Source organism: Ammospiza nelsoni, chromosome 1 (assembly GCF_027579445.1).
Source record: "Ammospiza nelsoni isolate bAmmNel1 chromosome 1, bAmmNel1.pri, whole genome shotgun sequence".
In the NCBI taxonomy this organism is placed as follows: domain Eukaryota; kingdom Metazoa; phylum Chordata; class Aves; order Passeriformes; family Passerellidae; genus Ammospiza; species Ammospiza nelsoni.
In genome coordinates this window covers 88202466-88222397 of record NC_080633.1, presented here as the reverse complement: position 1 = coordinate 88222397, position 19932 = coordinate 88202466, and the positions used below count along the sequence as shown (strand labels likewise).

Sequence of the window (19932 nt, the reverse complement as noted above, 5' to 3'; positions counted from 1 at the left end):
GAAATATTTTCTTTTATATTCTTGATGACAGTTATACTTTAGGAGTTAAACAGGGAGATGAAGGAGCTTATATGTAAAGATTAGTGGCATTAGGGAAAAATAGGAGCTTATATAGATGCTTAGAAGAGCTAGTAGTCTGCAATAAGGAGATGCTGCTTTGTTCTGTGATTAAAGTTTACTTTTCATCTGGATCCTCAGCGCCGCTGACTCTGTGTGTAACAGTCTCAGCTAATCAGCTGTGGGAGAGCAGAATTCAGCAATGATTCAGGATGTGCTTTTCTGTGGCAGAAAAGACTGCCGCTGCCAAGGCAGGCAGGCAAAGAAGCCTTTGACATGTGTTCAGAAGCTGAAGAAGGCCTGGGTCAGGCCAAGTATTGCCGTGCCCCGTGTGTGGTTTGTGTGCAGTTGACATTTCCACTGGGGCAGGGGGACACGGTGGCCTTTGGCTGCTGGCTCAGCGGCTGCTGAGCAGGACGAGGCCGAGCAGCAATTGCAGCAGTGTCTGCTCTTCATGTCTGACCAGTCGCTAAAGGTGCTGCTGCTCCTGATGCAGTGCAAGCAAAGCAAGTTTTGCTTGCCTGAAGGTGAACCCTTAAAGTGTCACCCAAACCAGGACTAAAGCAGAACTGAATACCCAGCACTGGCTTATGAGAAGTGTGCACCTTCTAGCAGCAGCTTTCTCTTTCAGCCAGGTCAGCCACCATCGGTATTTGGACCTCTCAAGAATCTCAGTGTGGGACTTGCACATCAGATCTCACACTGGGGGTCTCCGTTAAATGGAGTCATCTGCACAATACTGAATACAGCAGGAGATTTAGATCTTTTGAGGATTCCCAGCTATAGGGCAGCCCTGGGAGTTTTTATCTTCCTCTTGGTCAATGTGGGAAAATTGGGCAGTGGAAGAAGAACAATAGAACTGAAAAACATCTATATCCACCTGAATAACCCACCAGAGGGATGGGACTTGGGAACATTTCTTGTTATGAAACAAACTTGTCTCCTGAACAAGCCTCAATTGCCTTGGTACAGCAAGTAAAATACCATTGTCTATTATTGCTTGACTGAAATGTTATTTAATTAGTATACAGTGTTCAAAACAAAGGTGAGATTTTGCATGGCCTTTAGAAATGCCACTGTTTAATGTGTTGTTTTTTCAGCTGTTAGAAATCAATACACATGGGCGTTGGCAGTGGTAACAGCCTTTTTGAAATGGGTTCACTTTGTCTACCAAGAATATCAGTGAAGTAAAAGCTGTGCTTTCTTTACAAATAATTTTGTGCTTTTGATTATCTCCCCTTCTCATCTTCACAAGTATCCTAGAAAAGACACCTATGGCAATCAAATATTTCATGTTTGGGTTTAGTGCATTGGTTTTATTCCATATGCTTGCTGAACTACTATTTTAATCAAGACTGAATAGATGACTGCAGTTCCATAAGTTGCTCCAGCTAGACACTGTCACTTTTCATTTTATGTAGTTTCTTTTTCCCTTAGGAGGAGACTGAGGAGAATGGGAAGTCCAAATATATCTTCCTCTAAAAAAAGTAAATGTAGCTTGACAAATAAACATGTAAGAATTATTAGAAATTTGGCAGAGAAAAAAAAAATCTCATGACGAGCAGTCCTTTAACAGACAGTTATTCAAAATCATACCTGGCAGCTATGGAATTTTGGATGCAGAAGGCTGCTAGACCAACTTTGCTTACACATAAATATCTTGCAGTCTCAACAGAGTTCTGCTAAGGTCTGGCTCTTTCCCTCCCCAGTGTTTGCTGAACATTTTCCTCAGGCAACACAATTGCTTTTGTGACTTGCTCCACTTGCAGAAAGTGTTCCCCAAATCTTTATATTCCCATTTGTCGGTGCTTGCTCGAGGAAAGAGTCTGTAAGATTGTAGTTACCATCAGCCAGTGGCATGCCAAGGGGGAGGACAGAAGGAAGGATAAAGGAGACAGATTTTGAAGTTAAAGGGCTAATCACATGGTAATTTCACTAGCAAAAAAAATTATTGGTTCTGTCTTGAAATACTTGGCAGAGGTGAACCTTGAGGATCACTGGACCTGGTGTACTGATTCATTATACCTGTTGTGGCTGAAATCTGAATGGCAGCATTATATATCTGCTCTGTCTGGGTGTATACAACCACTCACCCTTCTCAGCCAGGAGAGCAGAAAATGAATGCACAATCTGGGCTGTTACTCATCTCTAATTCAGATGTCACTTCCAGGAAGAATAGGAAAGTTTGCAATGGCTGTTATGCCATAGCCCAATTATTCTCTAAAAATATGTGCCATATTGCAGTTGCATTGTTTAAGAGTTCTTGTTTACAATCCTGGTCTCACCATACTCTCTTTGTTGATACATTATTCTTACATTGTCTTTTTGTTTTCCTTTTCTGCATGAGAAGTTTATTAATGTGGCATTTCTGCTGGACATAGTTGTGTTCAAGGCACAGAACCTTTAGGTCATGTTTGACCAGAGCACTACACTAGCTACCCCGAGGCCAAAATTTCTGGTTCAGATCACTGCGTAGGTAAAGGATTGATATCAGGTGGAAGCAGCATGAGCAATGTTTAAAGTTCCTTGATTTTCCTTTTCCTTCTGATGAAGGAGATTTTGCTTGGCTTGCAATTAAGTGAAGATTCCTTCACATTTCTCTGGTTAAACTTGCAAAGCTTTGCACTTTAAGGGTGGTGTAAAAAGCCAGTGTTCACTATAATTGTGCTGTTTTCTCTTCTGCCTTCTGTGGGATATTTTGAGACAATGTTTTGTTTCCTTGGTCTGATCACAGGTTTGCACAACCACTCCAGGGCCTGGCTGGGCTTTTTTAGTGTATCTTCATTCCACATCATTTTTTTGCTTCTATTACTCAGGCTTCCCTGGGGCTATTCTTGTCTTGAACATAGTATCAAGTCATTAAACATTTCGAAATCTTCTAAGATATATCTTTCAGAGTATGAATATGGAAGTTTTAGCCAATATTGCTGAATCAAGTTATTACAAGTAAAAATTTAACCTTTGATAATTTTATGAACTTATCTTTCTAATGTACGTCACTGCTTTTTTAATAAATTCAGGTTGAAGACAAGAAGGTATCAGAAAAACCTCTTCATGCGCCTGTGTCACCTTCATCTGTACCTGACCATTTGAAGTGCAACATCCTCAAAGCTCAAGTGGAAGCTGCTTTTAGAGTAGGTGCCCAGGTAATCTGAGTTTAATACTTTGTTTTTTTAGTTGTTGCATAGCTTTCACCAGTTCTCCAAAATCCCATCATTCCTCCTGAGGAAGCATGTAATTTTTAGTCAAGTATGCACATTCACATAGCGTTCTCCAGCTGCTCTGCAGTTTCTTCAGGTAACTCAAAATGATTGATATGGTGGAAGTAGGAAATTTATCCTAACTGACATGATTAATACAGCCAGGAGAGGCTGAGAAAATAGGAAAGATGGCCTCAGGAAATCTCTGTTTTGTCACTCTAGCTTTTAGTTTAGTTTATAGCTTAGAAAGAGTAACCTCTGGAGTTTGCTGAGGCTACCCACTACTCATGGAAACTGGGTTTAAGATTGTTCTAATGATAATATCTATGTATCCAAATTCAAGCCTTATTTCAGGGGATGATCTTTAGATACCTGAGTGTGAAATATTAGCTAGTCTTTTGCTTTCCTACTTGTTCGTGTGCTTTTAACTAAATTTTAAGCTTCTATTTTCACTGCTTGGTTAATGTTTACATTAGATTCATCCTGTTTCAAAAATACTCTTTTAATAATGCCATACCACTGAAAACTGATGCTAAATAGCATGACTGTAAAAAGTTATTTTCCCAGTCAGAGGCTGAAACCTAAAATGTGGGATTCTTCTTAATTGAAATTTGTGGACAAAAAATAATGTCATCAGTGCCAAAAAATAAAACCAAATACAAAGTTTTAGGAAGGAAAATAGAGGTAAAAGATTTTTATAATGTTATCCCAAGTTCCTGTGGTATAGTTGAGCACACTATTCTCTTTGAATACAAATTATGTTGGTATTTCCATTGCTTTGTTTCTTTTCACAATAATGTACCAGGTCAACTTGCCCTGCAAAGGACTTGGTTAACAATCAGCTTTGTGTATTTGTTGTTCCCTGGCAGATCTTTCACTTGAGAGCTGTATTACATCTGGTCTAGATAGATTTAAGTAAGCATCAAAATTTTGTTATTCTCACTGCCTTAGATTTCAATAGCAGAAACCATAAATCTGGCAGCATAAAAGGAGGAAGGAGTTGTTTGGGTGATTCTTTTGTCTTTTCATTTTTGCTTAAAGCAGTTCTCTCACCTCTCTGAACTCTGTGTTGTATCAACTGTGTTTTATGCAGCATATTTCTGCCCTTGGGTTTACCTTCTGTTTTTCCTGTGTTTTTTCTACAGGATGTCATGGTATACTTCTCATATTTGTATTTCCTCCTGAATATGCTTAATGGTCATGTTTGACTGGCTAGTTAAAGGCTGAAAGCAGTGTGTGCTGCTGCATTCAGAATACATTATTAGGGCAAGATAGGAAATGTGCTTAACGTATGCATCTCTCAATTGACCTGCTCTGCCTTAATTTTTCAGTCTGAGGCTTTCCAAGAGAAAGCATCCTGGGTTGCTTTTCCTGCCATAACCATATTCTTTAGCTGTTGTTGTGTTGTAAATAATTTTCACAGCAAATTGAGCATTCCTCTTTTCCTTCTTGCCTGTGTTGTTTTTCACAAGGCTTTAAAAATCAAATTGGATTAAGTAGATATCTGTGGGCTTGGCCTTAATGAAAAAAATCTTATTTCAGGGGAAGGAAGGTAAAGAAGACTGTTGCAGCATAGCAAATATTGTGGGAAAATAATGGCATAAGGTTCAGTTTGAAATCCCTGAAAATTTCAGTGCTAACAAAGTGTGGCTTAAGATTTATAGCCAGTAAAATAGGAAGACATCTTAATCTTAGAAATCCTCATTCAACTGCCTGCTTAGCCACAAAATTGCCTGTGTAACTAGAGATGAGTTCTTTTGCATTTGAGCTCCCTTCCTGTCAATTATAAAATATCTGATACATTGCAAAATAAGCAGGCAGAGCCCAGGCAGTGATCAGCTGTTCCAGTAAGAAGCTGTGGCTACACAAGCACTGAGAAGGGTAGGAAAAATGGTCATGGTGAAGGTGCCAGTGGAAACACAACATTTATCTTCTGGAAGGCGGGAGAAGGGAAGGCTGCTACAGGAGGACCTGACAAACACCTTTATGGTATTAGATACCATAAATCCACCCAGTTGTCTTCTCTACCTGCCCCCCGCCCTCCAGACAATTAGCTGAATACCACTAGCTAAGCCATTTCCCAGTGGCAGTTCAGTCATCTTCTGGGAAAAGTGAGCTGGGGTGGAATTACAGTGCTGAGAGACACAGCATCCTTTTGAGGGAGCAGATAAGGAATAATTTTCTTCATGGAAGACAACTACTTTACTCCATATATTCCCCCAGGGCTGTGATCCTGCCCCTCTTTGACCCCATGTGACATATATTGCTGCTCAGTATATCTGGAGGACTAATGATGTTATCCTCTGCCCAATTCTATCTTTTGATGCCAGTTCCATATTATATCCCTGAGAAGTCTTGCCTTCTGGCCTTATTCTTAACACTCCGATTTCTCATCTCTTCTTTTTTGTACTGTCATATTTCAATTTACTAGGCAGCCAGAGCAAGAGGTATACCTAGGATCTGTAAGGCACAGCTTATATTCCTCGAGTTGTAAAGCAAGGCAGCCTTACTTTTCCTCATGTAGAGCACAGTTAATCCCATATTTCATGATAGCACAAAAAAATAGAAAAAAAAGGGGAAAAAAGGAGAATTTGCTCCTCTAGTTTATAAAAGGAAGAAGAAAGAAACACTCTGTCTTATACACATTGGTGTTTGAAAGGAAATGTTCTAAGGTCCCCAAAAAATCTATGGTCTAACTCATTCTTTTTGAAACTTCATGGGGCATCTTCATTATATGGTTAGGTTTAAAAGCATGAGAAAAATATTGGTGCACTGTAGGATCACATCCAAAATTAACAAACTGTTGCTTGAAGTATTTGTAACAGCTCTCCCTTCAAGCAGTAGGAATATTTTCAATACCATATGCTACTAACATCAGGATGTGACAAGTATATGAAAGCACCTCCTGCGTGTAGTAGAAGAAGAAGCTGTTCCTTGTAAATTCAGAGAATTGAGTAAATGTTTGCAAATGGAAAATATAAGTTGGGACAGAAATTTTTTGTAGTTTACTTTTTTTTTAAGGCAGCTAGGCACCAACACAAGACAGAGCCTTAGAAATTCCAGTGCTTATGATTTAAAAAATGAAACCAGGGGAAATGTTGCTAGACATTTGAAAATATATCCTGGAATATGATCTCTGTGCTTTTTCATTTCAGAATTGTGCCAAAGAGCTTATCACATTCCTAGGGGACAATACATCTCCCACAGTTATAGCCCTGAGTTAGAGACAGAAAATTTGTAAGGTTATGGTGCTGATCACTTAGCCCTGCTTCTGGTTTAGATTTATAGAGCAGCAGAAAACTAACATGAGTGATGATTGGTTTTCTTAATGTGGTGAAGATGGGAATATTTATGTGCCACTCATCTAAATGTAGAACCAAACTGCAGTGTGCGCAGGTATGCTGGAAGCTGGATCGAGGAGCTCACTGCCATGGACATCACAGATGAGAAACGTGAGGAACCCCCATGCAGCTGTGGGAACCTGTGGCTTGCACAGAGCATGTCATACTTACCTGTAGGGCGAGAGCAAATGAGTAATGTTTCATAACACACCTCTCAAACTGTGCCACAGGGATCTGCTACCTTTTAGCTGACAGACTACATGTCACAGTTCCCACATAATTAAGCTCCAGGGGAGCCCTAAACACTGTGAAGCAACTGACATGTCTTTTTTTTTTTTTTTTTTTTTTTTTTTTTTTTTTTTGCATATATTCCAGGCTCTTCATTTGAGAGGTACTCGTATAAAGCTGCAGTAAGGAGCTGTCAGAATACAAAAGACCAGCTCTCCCTAGCATTTAAAACCCCTTTGCAGCTTGCATGAGTCAGTGCTGAAATGCTGTGATTGAGCAAACGTAACTTGCTGGTATCAAACAAAGAGTCCCTTTGGCCAAAAAGTTCATGGCCCAAGTGATGAAGGAAAGATACTTGAAGGTTTCAGTTGCTATTTTTATCCATTTTGGCTTTGGACAAACCCTAATTATCCTTAAAATTAAGCACTGGGTCCTGAGCAAATGTACAGCTATCTCAGCAGGGCTTTTTATTTTGGCAGGCAGTGTTCGAGCAGTTTGTCATCCACAAGTGGTGTCTGTATTCTGCACCTGTTATCCAGGCTTTCCTAAATCCTTGGGTTGATGTGTGTCCAGCAGGTTAGCACAGGGAAGGATCCCTTTTCTCACAGATTTCTACTGCAGCTGATTTTTGCATCACTCACATCTTCCTCTTGTCTGCAGACACGGGAAGGCCAAGCTCATTCTGCAGGTACATTTTTGCAGTGCAGTTTATAGAAGACAAATAGAGGTGACATTACTACTGAGCTACATTATGGGTTGTTTGCTGAGAAAAAAAAAAAAAAAAGTGGTGAGAAAAGGTGGTTTGGAGCTGCAGGGTCCTTACAAAAGAGCGTACAAAATCCCATTTATTTCTCCCTTTTCAACCCCAATGGAAACTCTTGGCCGGGAGAGGTATCTTCAATCAGCCAGGTTTGGGTTCTCAAGCCATTGATTCCCCTGCCTTCATTCTCAGTAAACAAAGGGACATTTAGGCTGAACAAAGGGACGTTCAGTCCTCTAACTCCTTTCACACTCTAACTCTCTTGACAAGCCTATACACATGCAAATTTTTAGGCCAAGTCGATAGCCATCTGTCTCTTTTTTTCTCTCTTTCCTAGAAACAAGGCCGAATATCATGTAATTTTGCTTTAAGTTCTGCAAATATGTGAGTAAGTGCATGTAGTCTGTGCTGTTTAGAGATGTCTTGAGGAAAGGACAGGTCTGTGGTACAGAAAATACCTCAGGCCATGCAGGATACTGGTGTCATCCTGTGCTCTCTACATGGATGCAAGCCATGGCTGCAATGTAAATGAGTCTGGCATCTATGCATTATTTATGGTAGAAAAGGTGCAGAAGTGAGGCGATCCACAGTACCAGTCTCTCATGGATACATTTTTGACAATTCTTTGTCTCTTTTAGTGTTCTGCCTCCTTTAAGGAAAGAGCCAAATGTAAGAACTTGTCATCTTCAAAGTCCAGATGCTTTTGCCATATATTTCTGGAAAAAATTCCCCATCTTTATGCAAGCTGGGTCTTTGGAGCTTTATTCACTTAAGGAGGTCTGGATTCAAATCCTAATCAGGTCATGAATGAAAATAGAGTAGGTGAGGGGAAGACACTTGAGGATTTATAATCATATGTGATCTTTCTTATTATAGGACTTAAACAAATCCTTCTGGATACCCAGAGGAATTCTCAGCTTTCACTAGATGTTGACTTAAGTACCCTGAAAGGATCAGCTTTTCCAACATTTCAGGCTCCTTCCATCATGAATTAGTTGCTGTTTGCTTCCCTCTCCTCCTTTCCTCCCTCTCTCCATCCGTCCTTATTCACAGCACTGAGCTACTGCACAATTTGACAGTCTTCGCACAGAGATCAGAACTGAAATTATGTGAGCATAACAGGTCACAGCTGAGGTGTTCAGGCTGTGGGGGAAGCTTCCACAGCTCCTTATGTACACTGTGCCTTCCTTGCTAAAGCTGTTGCTGTTAGTCACCCACTTGGATGAGCAATAACCTCACTGTCAAGTTTCAGGCTAGGTAAAAAGAAGCAACTGCTCTGGGACTCTCAGCTGGAACAGCAGCAAGTGCAACATAGCATCAGTTATAATTGTTCATAACAATGGAATTTAAAAATGGCGCAGCTTCAAATTCTCTGTGTTCAGTTGCTATGTCGAAACAGGTTTGCTCAACTTAAAAAGTGAGGCTACAGGAATTTCATGGTTCCACAGGTATAAAAAGACAAGATTTTGATTGTGTGTGATGAATATATGGTACATGGCAGCTCATTAGAAGAGTGTCAATAATGATACTTCAAAATCAGGGAAGGAACTGAGGAAATTATGTGGGAGCCTTGCTGGAGATGCAGAAGGGGAGTGAAGATTTATATAAACAGAATATGGGAATTGATGAGATCTTCAGTTTATTCCCTGGGATAGTGGAGGCAAATGTGGCAGTGGTGTCACAAGACTCCCAGAGCTGTGGATATGTCAGCTCTGTCTCCTCTCTGAGACTCTGCCAGGACATGATGAGACAAGTACTGTTAATTGCCTTGATGTGTAAGAGCCTCACCATAGCCCATGGTGCCAGGCCTTGTTCAAGGGGGAAAAAACCAGAGTAGTCTGTTCCCAAGAGACATAAACATCATGCTTTTCTGCCTGAGAAGTTACATTTGACATATTAAATCACCAAGGTAGGTTTACCTTGGCAGAACATTCTTCCTGATGACATGTTCCTTAGCCTGTATTATCTAATGAGATCAGCCAACATTTGGCATGGCTGACAAAAGATTAAATTGTTGATAAAGAGCTGAAAAATCAAATATGATTCAGGGCTCCTTACCATCATTATAGATTCAGAAAGAGCCAAGATAGAGAAGTACTTCCAGGCCCACTGTGGTGAGAGTCATTCCTTCCTTGACTTTGAAGATCTCCAAACATGTGAAAGCTGTGTTGCTCTCCCCTCCTTTCTGCAACTGAGAACTTTGTGAAATTGCTGAAAAAGGGCCATCATATGTTTCCTATGAGCCTTCTAGATCCTTATCTTTCTCAGATGAGAACCTGGCACTCCCCCTGGGCTGCAGTGATCTGATTCTTCATGCAGTTTTTTTGCTTATCCAGGGTGCTCCCATTTTGGATCAGTAGAGGTGAGAGCCACAGCAATTCCCCTTGTGTAGGAGGAGAGACACAATGGCACTAGCTCCCCATGGTGCTTGCTTGAGGCATGAAGAACAAAGACTGCCTTGCACAGTGCCCCACTGGCAAAAATCACAGAAGGCTGGCTGCACCCAAAGTTCTGTCTTTACTGTATTTTCCCTCTTGGTACATGCTTGGTGCAACCAATTCCCATTTTAAGGTTCTGTCTTCCATTACCCTGGGGCTAACTCTTTCTTCAGAAGAAAATTGAAGGAGCTGCTGTTCACTAGGCAAATCCAGCCACCAGGGCTTATGAATTCATGCATGGGATTACTCTCATGGGCCAGAAAGTGTTCCCACCTCCTCTAGAAAGCTCAGCAGAGTCTGGTGTAGCATCCCTGGAGCATCCACCCCCTCTCTAAGGCTCCAAAGGGCCTGGCTGCCAAGGCAGCAGCAGGGATTAGCACTGCTCAGGAGCTGACTGAAAAGCAGTCTGAGAATTCCCAGCTGCCCGTAGGTAGATGGCTCAGAGAGCTGTGGACAAAATTTAGGTACTTTTCTCCTCTTTTCATCCTTTGGTGAAATTATCTCTTAGCAATCATCTGTGAAGAGAGCTTGTACAATGGCATTGCTGCCCAGTCATGTTTCTTGTCCCTTCATAGTATAAAGCAATGCTCAAAATGATAAAGTAGTTCTTTGTTTCTAATATCATCCAGAAAGTTAATGGCATATGAAAACAGAAAATAAATTATTTGTTTTTTCCTCTGGGCCTGATGCAGATAAAAAAACCCAGAATGGCATTGTGTGGATGGATTATATGGATAAACTTTTAATTTGATTTACAGTCTGGTAGCCAGAAAAGTGGCTTGTTTCTCTTTGGGTAATTATTAAATTAATATGCTTCTGTATAAATTGGGCTTCCAGGTCTGCTATGCCCTGAAATCTCTCCCTCAGAGTAGCAGCCTCTGTGGGAGGGGAGAATCTGCCTTAGTTAAGACCTAAGCAGCTTCATGCTTTGCTTCTGCCTCTGTCTTTCTTACATCAGTGCTGGGCTTTCAGTGGGTGAGAACCTCTGCCCAGCCCTGTGTGTGTGTACATTCCCTACCAGGCACCTCCTGCCACCCTTGGCTAAACCCCCTTTCTCCATTGCTGGAAGGCATCCTGCAATGGAAACCCAAATCCTGGCCCCAGCAGGTGCACTTGTTTTCAAATTAAGGCAAACCATCTGGGAATTACAGTGCCAGGGCTGTCTACAAGCACAACCCTTGTTCTGAAGTCATGTCTTTTCAGTAAGGCTGAGGAAGTCCTTCTGTGATTAGTGAATGTGATTTGCAGTGTTAAGAAGAAAAATAAAAGCAAGAGGCTGCCAGGTGATGACTTACTGACCTCATTTTGTAGAAACACCCCAAAAGCCAACAAGCCCTCAAGTGAAGCAGGGGTGGTACACTTTCTGACAGCTGCAGCCCTTTGCAGAAGGGTTTGCAAGTATAACATTTTCCTGTGTCTGTTCATCCACAGCTAGAGAGGCATAAGGTGAGAAGAATGAGCCCATCCTTGTTAATCTGTACCTGCCAATGCACACCCATGGCACCCTGAGGGCAGGCCTTATCACCTGGGGCTGCTCAGGCCCCCCCATTTCTTTGCGTGCTCCCTCTCTCCTTACAATTTAGAGTGGGATTACTTGCTCACTGGTCTGCAGTGCTTACTTGTGGGTTCAGGAGTATTTTCTGATCTCTAAAACCTGAGTAGTAGTGGAGAAAAATTAATACCAAGAGAAATTCCTCATTGATGGAGCATGCTGGTCATGCTGCTTAGGAATATATGACTTCTTCAGATGCAGGTTTAGCCTTCCAATGGAGAGAAGACAAAAGAGAGAAATAATGTAGCCAGAGAGCTGAGAAGCCACCAAGGCTCTAATACAGTGAAGCCCTCTCAGCTGGCTAATGAGATCCATGGCTTATTGCATTTAAGAAGGTGGAATTTTAATATTTTCATTGCTAGTCACAACCCCTGCATTGCGTTCTTGATCTCTGTAATCTCTTTTCCATTGTTGTGTTCAAGTGCATCTTAAAATGCAGATCAATTACTTTGGTGAAAATTGGAATGAACTAAAATTTGTAGTTTTAAAAAGTAACCAATTTGACACATAATAAGCAGCTAGCTTGACAGGCTTAACAATAAAATGTTGCTAAGACATCAGTGGGGAAGAAGAGACCTTGTATTAGGTTTCTGACAGCTGGATTCACATTTACAGATTTCAGAAACCAAACAACTTTATAAAAAGCATTATAATTTCTGCAGAACAAAGAAATATTGCTTCCACTGCTCATCTATGCCAACAAAGAATGATTTTCAATGCTTTCTCCCAAGTCCTTAAAAACTTTTTTCTTTCCTTTCAAGAAATCAAAAGAGTTTGAATAAACATTATGCAAGACAGAGCTACTAGAAGACTAGTAAAAATGTTTTCTAAAGCTGAGCTGAATTGCTTAAAGCTACAAATTTATTAAAATTGTAAAATTGCACTCTTGATCCCCAAATGGTTTATGAGGTGACATTAATTCACTGAAAACCTTGGCAGCAAAACATTTGGTGGCTGAGTTACAATGATGGTGGTGTAGTGATAATGTCTCACATTTATCTGATTCCTTAATTTCTGGAGTGTTTGTGCAGGACTGAGAAAACCTCTGCCTGAGGGAGATTAAACCCAAATATGTAAGGGCACTACATTGGAGTGGAGCTTCTCCAGTAGCTGCTGCTGATCCTGTTCTCCTCCAAGTAACCTAGCTGAAAACCAACTTCCTCTGTGAACTAGCCCCCTGGGAGAGGGATAAAGTTGCTGATGAGGGTTAGAAGGTCCCCTCTCTGCAGATGGGGGCTTTGGTATCAACATACAAGATTCAACAATTATAGTAGGAAGGGATGAACTTCCTACTAAAGGACTTGTCTCAAAATGCCCTCTAACCCATTACTTCAGGTGCTTGCCTGGGCTGGAGAAGACCCAGAACAGAGTTCACTTTCTGTCAGGTTCCCAGTGGTTCCAGTTTAATTGCCCATACAGTTAATTTTGTGTACACAATTAAGCTGGAGCAGTCCCTTTGCAGCATGGCTGATGATCTGGTAAATAATGATCTGGGAAGTGGCAATGAGGGTTCTGTTCTCTCTAGCACAAGGGGAAAACAAACCCAACACTTGGGTGATTTCCCCAAGCATTGAGTATCCCTACTGATATTTTTAATTTAGTTCATCGCTAAGGTATAGAAGAAACTCAGATTTGATTTTGTTTTCTTTTCTTATGAGTACCCACAAATGAAATATTTCAATTTTTATTGAATGGAAGGTCTTATGTAACATTACAATATTTTTATGTGTCTGTAAAATCCTTTGATTTGGATTTGATGGATTTGAAGAAATCTGTTTCATCCCATTTTAAGAGGATTAGACTGACACATTTAATTTAATTTGATCTGGACCTACGGCCTCAAATTACTGTGGTTCAGATACTGAACACTGAAAAACCACTCTGTTGTGGGACTATTTCAGTCCCCCTCTGTTCACATAGAGGGTTGCAAATGTCACAGTCTGAGAAGTCCCTGACTGATGGGGAGGAGTATTTGGAAATACTCTTGTCTCTGTAGTCAGTATTTTCTGTAGTGGGGGGCAGTGTTGTCCTCACACTGGCATTTACACATGGATTGGGAATACCGCATCTCAGATGAAGAGTATATCAACACCTGCCCAGACTGGGCATTTCCTAGGTAATAAAGCAATTTCCATGGGAGTTATTTTGCAATACTAGTATTTTCAAATCGACAGAAAAATGGCATATGAGAGACAGGACTCTGTAATTTAGCAGAGAGCAGTAGTGAGTGAGATTTTCTGTGAATTGTGCATACAGTGTGAATATATGTAGGGAATCACATTTTTCAGTTAGATTTTCAAAAACTGAATGAAGAGTTGGCATCATTATTTCAGAATAAATATTTTTTCTACTCCAATTGAAAGGACAGCTCAATTACAGTATGTTTGTCTGTGTAGATTTTGTATGATTTCTGCTCAAGTGCTTTCTGGAGGAGCCATAAATGTCAGTGTTCCTTTCTTTCTCCTCCATTACCAATCTCTCCCTTATACTATTGCCCTGCATGTTGTACATTGTTGCTCATCACAGTGAATCTCAGCTGTAGGAGATGAAAACCCAAAAAGATCGTGTCTTTTAAATCTGGACAGAGTAAGCATTTTGAATGCTGCAGTTTTCTGAGCTGCTTACAGGAATAATTTTTTAATAAACTGTTGTATTATCCTAAGTGCATGGATGTTGTACTAAACTTTGGCTCCTTCTTTTAACAGGCTGTGAAAGAAGAGACCTCTTTTGTAAATCCCAGTAAGACCTCCAGTCTGCAGGACCCTAATGTAAGGTCTGTTGCTTCTTGTCTGTAGGGGAAGAAAAAAATTAATGTAATGAGGGATTTCCCAAACATTATTTCAACTTGTTGTTACAGTTCAATTTGCTCATCTCCCGGTTGCTGAGTAAAGCTCACCATGCAATGACCTAAGAAGAAGGTGGCTGTCAGAGCAGTGCTTATTTTACACATATATATCAGATATAGTTCAAGAACTGATAAAAGCTCAGCTTTAAGGATCAGGCTAAGTGTATCTATTTGAATAAATGACAAAAGCTCTGGGTAAGAAATCAAGTCTAGAGACAATCTTATAAAAGCTTATATTAAAAAAGTCAGTTTTCATAGCTTTTCTATCAGAAACATGCTAGCTGTCCAAACTGGCATATCCCTGTGTCTAGATTTTCCCAATTTGTGCAAGGTCTTTTCTTCTCAGAAGAAGAGGCATTTGGTATACAGTCCTCAGAAAAATAACTCATTTGCAGACAGTAGTAACTACTTTTGATTGTACTTTTCTTCTGTTGATAGAGGATAATTGTCTTTCTTTATTGGAGTGGCCATTTTGAAGAGGCATGTTAATTGTAAACATGATTTGAGTGGCACAGTATGCTGTCTTCCAGCAGGTGATTAGAGGTTACAGCAGGAGCATTTGGAAATCACCTGCCTCTATGTGTCCGGTAGTTCCATCACGTTGAACATCTGCAGTGTTGAAATCTGAGGGGAGAGTTTGAGGGAAAACTGTTGCATATTTACAGCATGGCTGCTAAATCAGCTAATTACACCAGTGTATCTGGTTTTTATATGTTCATGTACATGTAATATACATATGTACTGGAGCACTAATCATCTCATTTTATTTTATAGCTTTTGGGTGGTGATTCTTGCAACAGAAAACAGACATTTAATCACCTTATAGAAAAGTCTAGTTGAGGTGCATAATGAATTATATTTGAAAAATTAAGTCATTCTGAACTAAAAAATTAACACTTATAGTTGGGAAAATTTGTCAATGTTAATTTCAAATGTGTATTTTCCCTACAGTGTGATAAATCTGCATAGCCTTCAAAACCACTTCATTCAGAAATTCCTTTCTGACCAGGTTGGGCTAGCAGAGTTGCTGTGTTTGCTTAGTGAAAGCAGCTACCTAGAGAAGAATGGTGGGGATGGTTGGTGGTGCTGAGGCAGGAGGAGACACGAGAGGCGATGCTATTGCCTCCCATGGCAGCACCTGGCTTGCTTGCAGTGCAGCTGTGATTCCCAGTTTCCCAGTCTCTTGTCTTGGGATACCCTGCAGAGCTGAAATGTCTCACCTGAGAGGCCATGATTTTCTCATTTGTTTGTCCAGGAGGCTGTAAACTCTGTTTGATATTTAGATTCACCCATTTTTCTTCTGTGCCCTTGCTCTTCTTAGACCTGAACTAAACTTTCTTGAGAAATTATTTTCTTTCTTAAGAAAACTCATCACATACATAGCACAGTGACCTATTTCTTTGTTTAATTGAAATGGGTTTCCCATGTTGTCTCTGCCACAGCGCTTTGTTGGTTTGCTGTCACTTCCAGAAGCAGTTCAGGAGGACCTAATTTGTATATCCCTGTGTGACTGGGATTGTGGCTACAGACTTGTTTTCCTTAATCACTTCTGCTGAACTTCTGAATAACATCTGAGAAAAGCCTTTTTACTCCACGTTTTGGAATAGGTTCTCTCTTGCTGCATACTTTTGAACTATAAATGAGTGGTGTGCTTTGTAAAGTGCTTTTTAGTTAAGTACTATTCAGCATGAGGTAAGGTTGGTAACCTGGCTGCAAAGCAAATTTCACTGTTTTCTTTCCCACACATCCAAACTTATAAAATTGTAAAAGTCACATTGGAGTTCTTGGTATGCAGCGTTCTGGTGTATACTTGTCCAATATCTATTTTTATCTGTGATATGTCAAGCATCATTTCCTCTACAGTGAGTTGTACCAAATGAAATGGAATTCTTTTATTGCTGTGTCCTGAAGGTGCACATATACAAGTAATCAATGCTCAGGGATAGACCAGTTTTAAGGGGTAGACCAATTTTAACAGCCTACATATATGTAAATCCAGTGTCTAGCCATTTTCTTTCTCTTTCAAGCAGCTGCTCTTTCTACAGGGCTGTATGCACCTCTGCAGCCAGACAGCATGTGATCTATTTGCCAATAACATTCTCTATAACCTCTGTCTTGTGGAATTTGATGGACGTAAATGAGCCTTTGCTCTGCTAGGAATTGCGTCTGAGTAGAGCCAAGGGTTAGTTCATACTGGGAGACAAATTGTCTGGGAGCTTTTCTCTTCTCTTTAGCAGAGACAAGCAGAACAACCCTTGGTAAAAAAACCTTCCACATGGAATATATATTTTTTCCCTGCAAGTGCTCATGCAGACATTTCTGTAAACAATGCCTCTGTGAATCTTTGAAGACTCTGCTGAAATATCTTGCTGGTTGAAACTAGTAGCTGTCACAGCTTTTTAGCAATACTCCACTCTTTTCATGTGAGAGATTTATAGCAAGGACAATGACTTTGTCTATTTTTCACACTGATAACTGTCGCAGATATCTTTTATGAAAAATCCTTTCCTTAGGATTTGTCCTCCTGAGAAGCTGAGAGGCCTCAGGAACAAAATGTAAACAACAGTTATCTGCTGCTGGGGAATGCAACAGGTGGATCTGTGATTGGCCCATCTTGGATGTTTCTAATTAATGGCCATCACAGCCCAGCTGGCTGGGACAGAGAGCCAAGCTACAAACCTTTGTTATCATTCTTTGCTATTCTATTCTTAGCTAGCCTTCTGATGAAACCTTTTCATCTATTCTTTTAGTATAGTTTTAATATAATATATATTATAAAATAATAAATCAAGCCTTCTGAAACATGGAGTCAGATCCTCGTCTCTTCCCTCATCCAAGAACCCCTGTGGACACCGTCACAGATAACTGTACAAAACATTACAAAATTCTTTGTTTTTTCCAAACCCAAGACACAGGGAAATTCATTCAGGCCTGCTAGTAAGCAAACATATGCAGTTTTGAGCAGTAACTGAAGCATGAATTGTTCTTATTAATAGGGAACTAGAGGGTGACAGAGGAGGGCAGTAGTGCTTGTTTGATTAAAAAACTGTGCTCTGTTTGCTACCATTTTGTCTGCTCCTCCATTGCCATTCTGAATATTACACTTTTAATGAATTAACTGCTTGGATATGGCCTGTAATCTCCCATAGCAATTATTTTAGCATCTGCCATGACAGACTCAATTTGGCTAACAATTGCTATAGCTCTTTGTAGAATTAGTTCTGGTTCAACTAGTAATTACTCATATGTCTGTGTGGTATAGCCACTTTTCCTGCAAGTCAGTCTCCAGTAATTTTCTTGGGCATGGCCTTGGGATAATGTTGTCATTTGACATGCAAAGTTGTCATGTATTAGGCAGTTTATCCACCTGTTTTCTGTGTCTTCTGGCAAACTCCAAACACTTCTTTATGTAAGTAATTTTAAACATGAGGAAGGGGGAATCAAAGCTGAAACTGAAATAACACTAACTTTGCAGCTTTCAGGAGGGAAAGCCTTGTTAAACTTGCTCTGTCATTTGGTGCACAGGCTGGAATTGCAAGGTTGTCTCCTGATCTTGCAGTTAATAAATAACCTGTACACACCAGATTAGGATGCAGGAGGATATGGGATCACAGCAGACTGCAGTCCTGTCTCACTCCCTGCCTCTGGAGAGCAGTCCTGCAGTCCTGCACATTTCTGTAGGTTTTCCTCCTCTGGATAGGATTTTTTTTCCTCCCAGACTGTTTCAAGTGCTGGTTCCAACATTAAATGATGAAAGAGCTGGTGACTCAGTAACTGAATACATGCTGCAGCATTCTAGCTTACATCCTCTTTAATCCTCAATTACACTCTGAATTGGGACATAGTTGTACATTCCCCTTGGTGACCCTACTGCTTTGCAGATAACCTGTAACAGAGCTGCAGATCTGGACAGTGGCTACAGGGAAATTGGGTGGTTGCCTCAGCTGGATCCATCTGGGCTGCATGTGACAGAGTTCTCAGCTGAACAAAGTCAAATGAGAGCAGCTAACAGAAGGGGAATTTCTCTAGCAGGTTAAATAGGAGAGCCATGAGTTACCTTGATAGGACACAGGAGTCCTCTGAAGAAGAGTCAAACCTTTCTTTATTACAACTCTGTTGTAACAGATCTGAAAGCACATTTTCTTCAACACCAAAGTAATATGTACTCTATAACTATATACTAGTCACTATGTAGCTGGGCTGTATGCATTTTGGACAAGGCAGAAGAGAACATTGGTTTTTGGAAGAAGAAATACCTGGGAAAAAAGTGTTATTTATGTATTTGCTTTCTTTTTTTACTTTTTTGTTTTTCTTGTTATTCTTTTTTTTTTTTTTTCTTTTTATACTGCCTGTGTTGAATCAATAAGAGATAGTTTGCAGTTACCACTTCACATGGTGAAGCATGCTTTGTTAAGGCATGTAGTAAAAATGTGTTTGTGTCAACACTGGGTTAGTTTGGAATTTGTTAGGGCAGTCATTTTGCTAGGATTTTTAATAGTGCTTCTTTGGGGATGTAGACCCCAAGTGTACAAGGGAAGAAGTGATCACATCCATCCCTTTCAAGGCCAACAAGAGGAATTCATCATACAATAGAGCTAGAAAAACCTTTCTAACAGATCACTTTCTTCTTTAGTATTGTAAAAGGACCTGTCATGGTAGCAAATGCTCCAGAAGGGATTATGAGGAAGCAGCAGAGGTATTTTCCCATCTGTTAGAGAATTCCTGACACTCGGGTATCTGTCTCTGTGTCCAGATGGAAGTATTGAGGGAGAAGTGTTTTGGGAGAATTTGCTGATTAGATATCTAATTTAATTCATGCTTGAGATTACTGAATGTTCTTATAGTTTTCACAAGGCTCTCATCCCCTGCCTCTATCAACTAGTCTTTTTGTATTTGGTTCTTTTAGCCTTGAGAGATCAAGGTTCCAGCTGTTTACCAGAAACAATGAAGGAAGTATAGTGAAGGAAATATAGTCAAGGAAGTAAAGTGTTGTTCAAAATAGAAAAATGAAAAATGTAGCAGCAGCTTTCCTATCACCTCTGGTCACACTTTCCTCTTGATCAGGGGCATGTCCCACCTTCTGATTTGGGATGTGGAGGTTTCTGTCCTGCAGTGTATCAAGGGAATGGGAATTGCAAAGTCACCTTTTCACTTTTTTATAAACCTCTCCTGTTTCTCAAGAAGGGGATGGGTGCTAGAAAGATAAACTCGTGAACTTTCTTTGCAGAAATATATTGCCTAATTGCCAGCCTACTTAATTTATTAAATATAAGGAATATATGGCTAAGCACAGATCCCCATGAAAAGAATTTGTTTTCTTAGTCAAATCTTTGCCAGAGAGAAGCACCAGCTGTCCAATTTCCCCAGTGCCTATATATTAATTTCTCCTCAAAACTCTTTGAAGCATGTTTTCTTTCTGGCTATGACCACCTAGATAATGCTATAGCATGGATACCTGAGTGCATGTGCATGTAGGTTCACACATACACATTTGGACTGTATTTAAGATAA

General features: G+C 40.3%; 1 protein-coding gene across 2 annotated transcripts in view; it reads left to right on the top strand.

The window, feature by feature from the left end:
• EPB41L4B (erythrocyte membrane protein band 4.1 like 4B) overlaps positions 1-19932 on the top strand; it is a 165237-nt gene that overhangs the window by 108195 nt on the left and 37110 nt on the right. Inside the window, exons 18-19 of one of the 2 annotated variants that reach the window (XM_059477000.1) lie at positions 3078-3191; positions 14282-14349. In XM_059477000.1, the coding sequence (XP_059332983.1) occupies positions 3078-3191; positions 14282-14349 (182 nt within the window). Of the gene's footprint in view, positions 1-3077; positions 3204-14281; positions 14350-19932 lie in introns of both variants that reach the window. The other variant, XM_059476991.1, reaches the window with a different exon arrangement.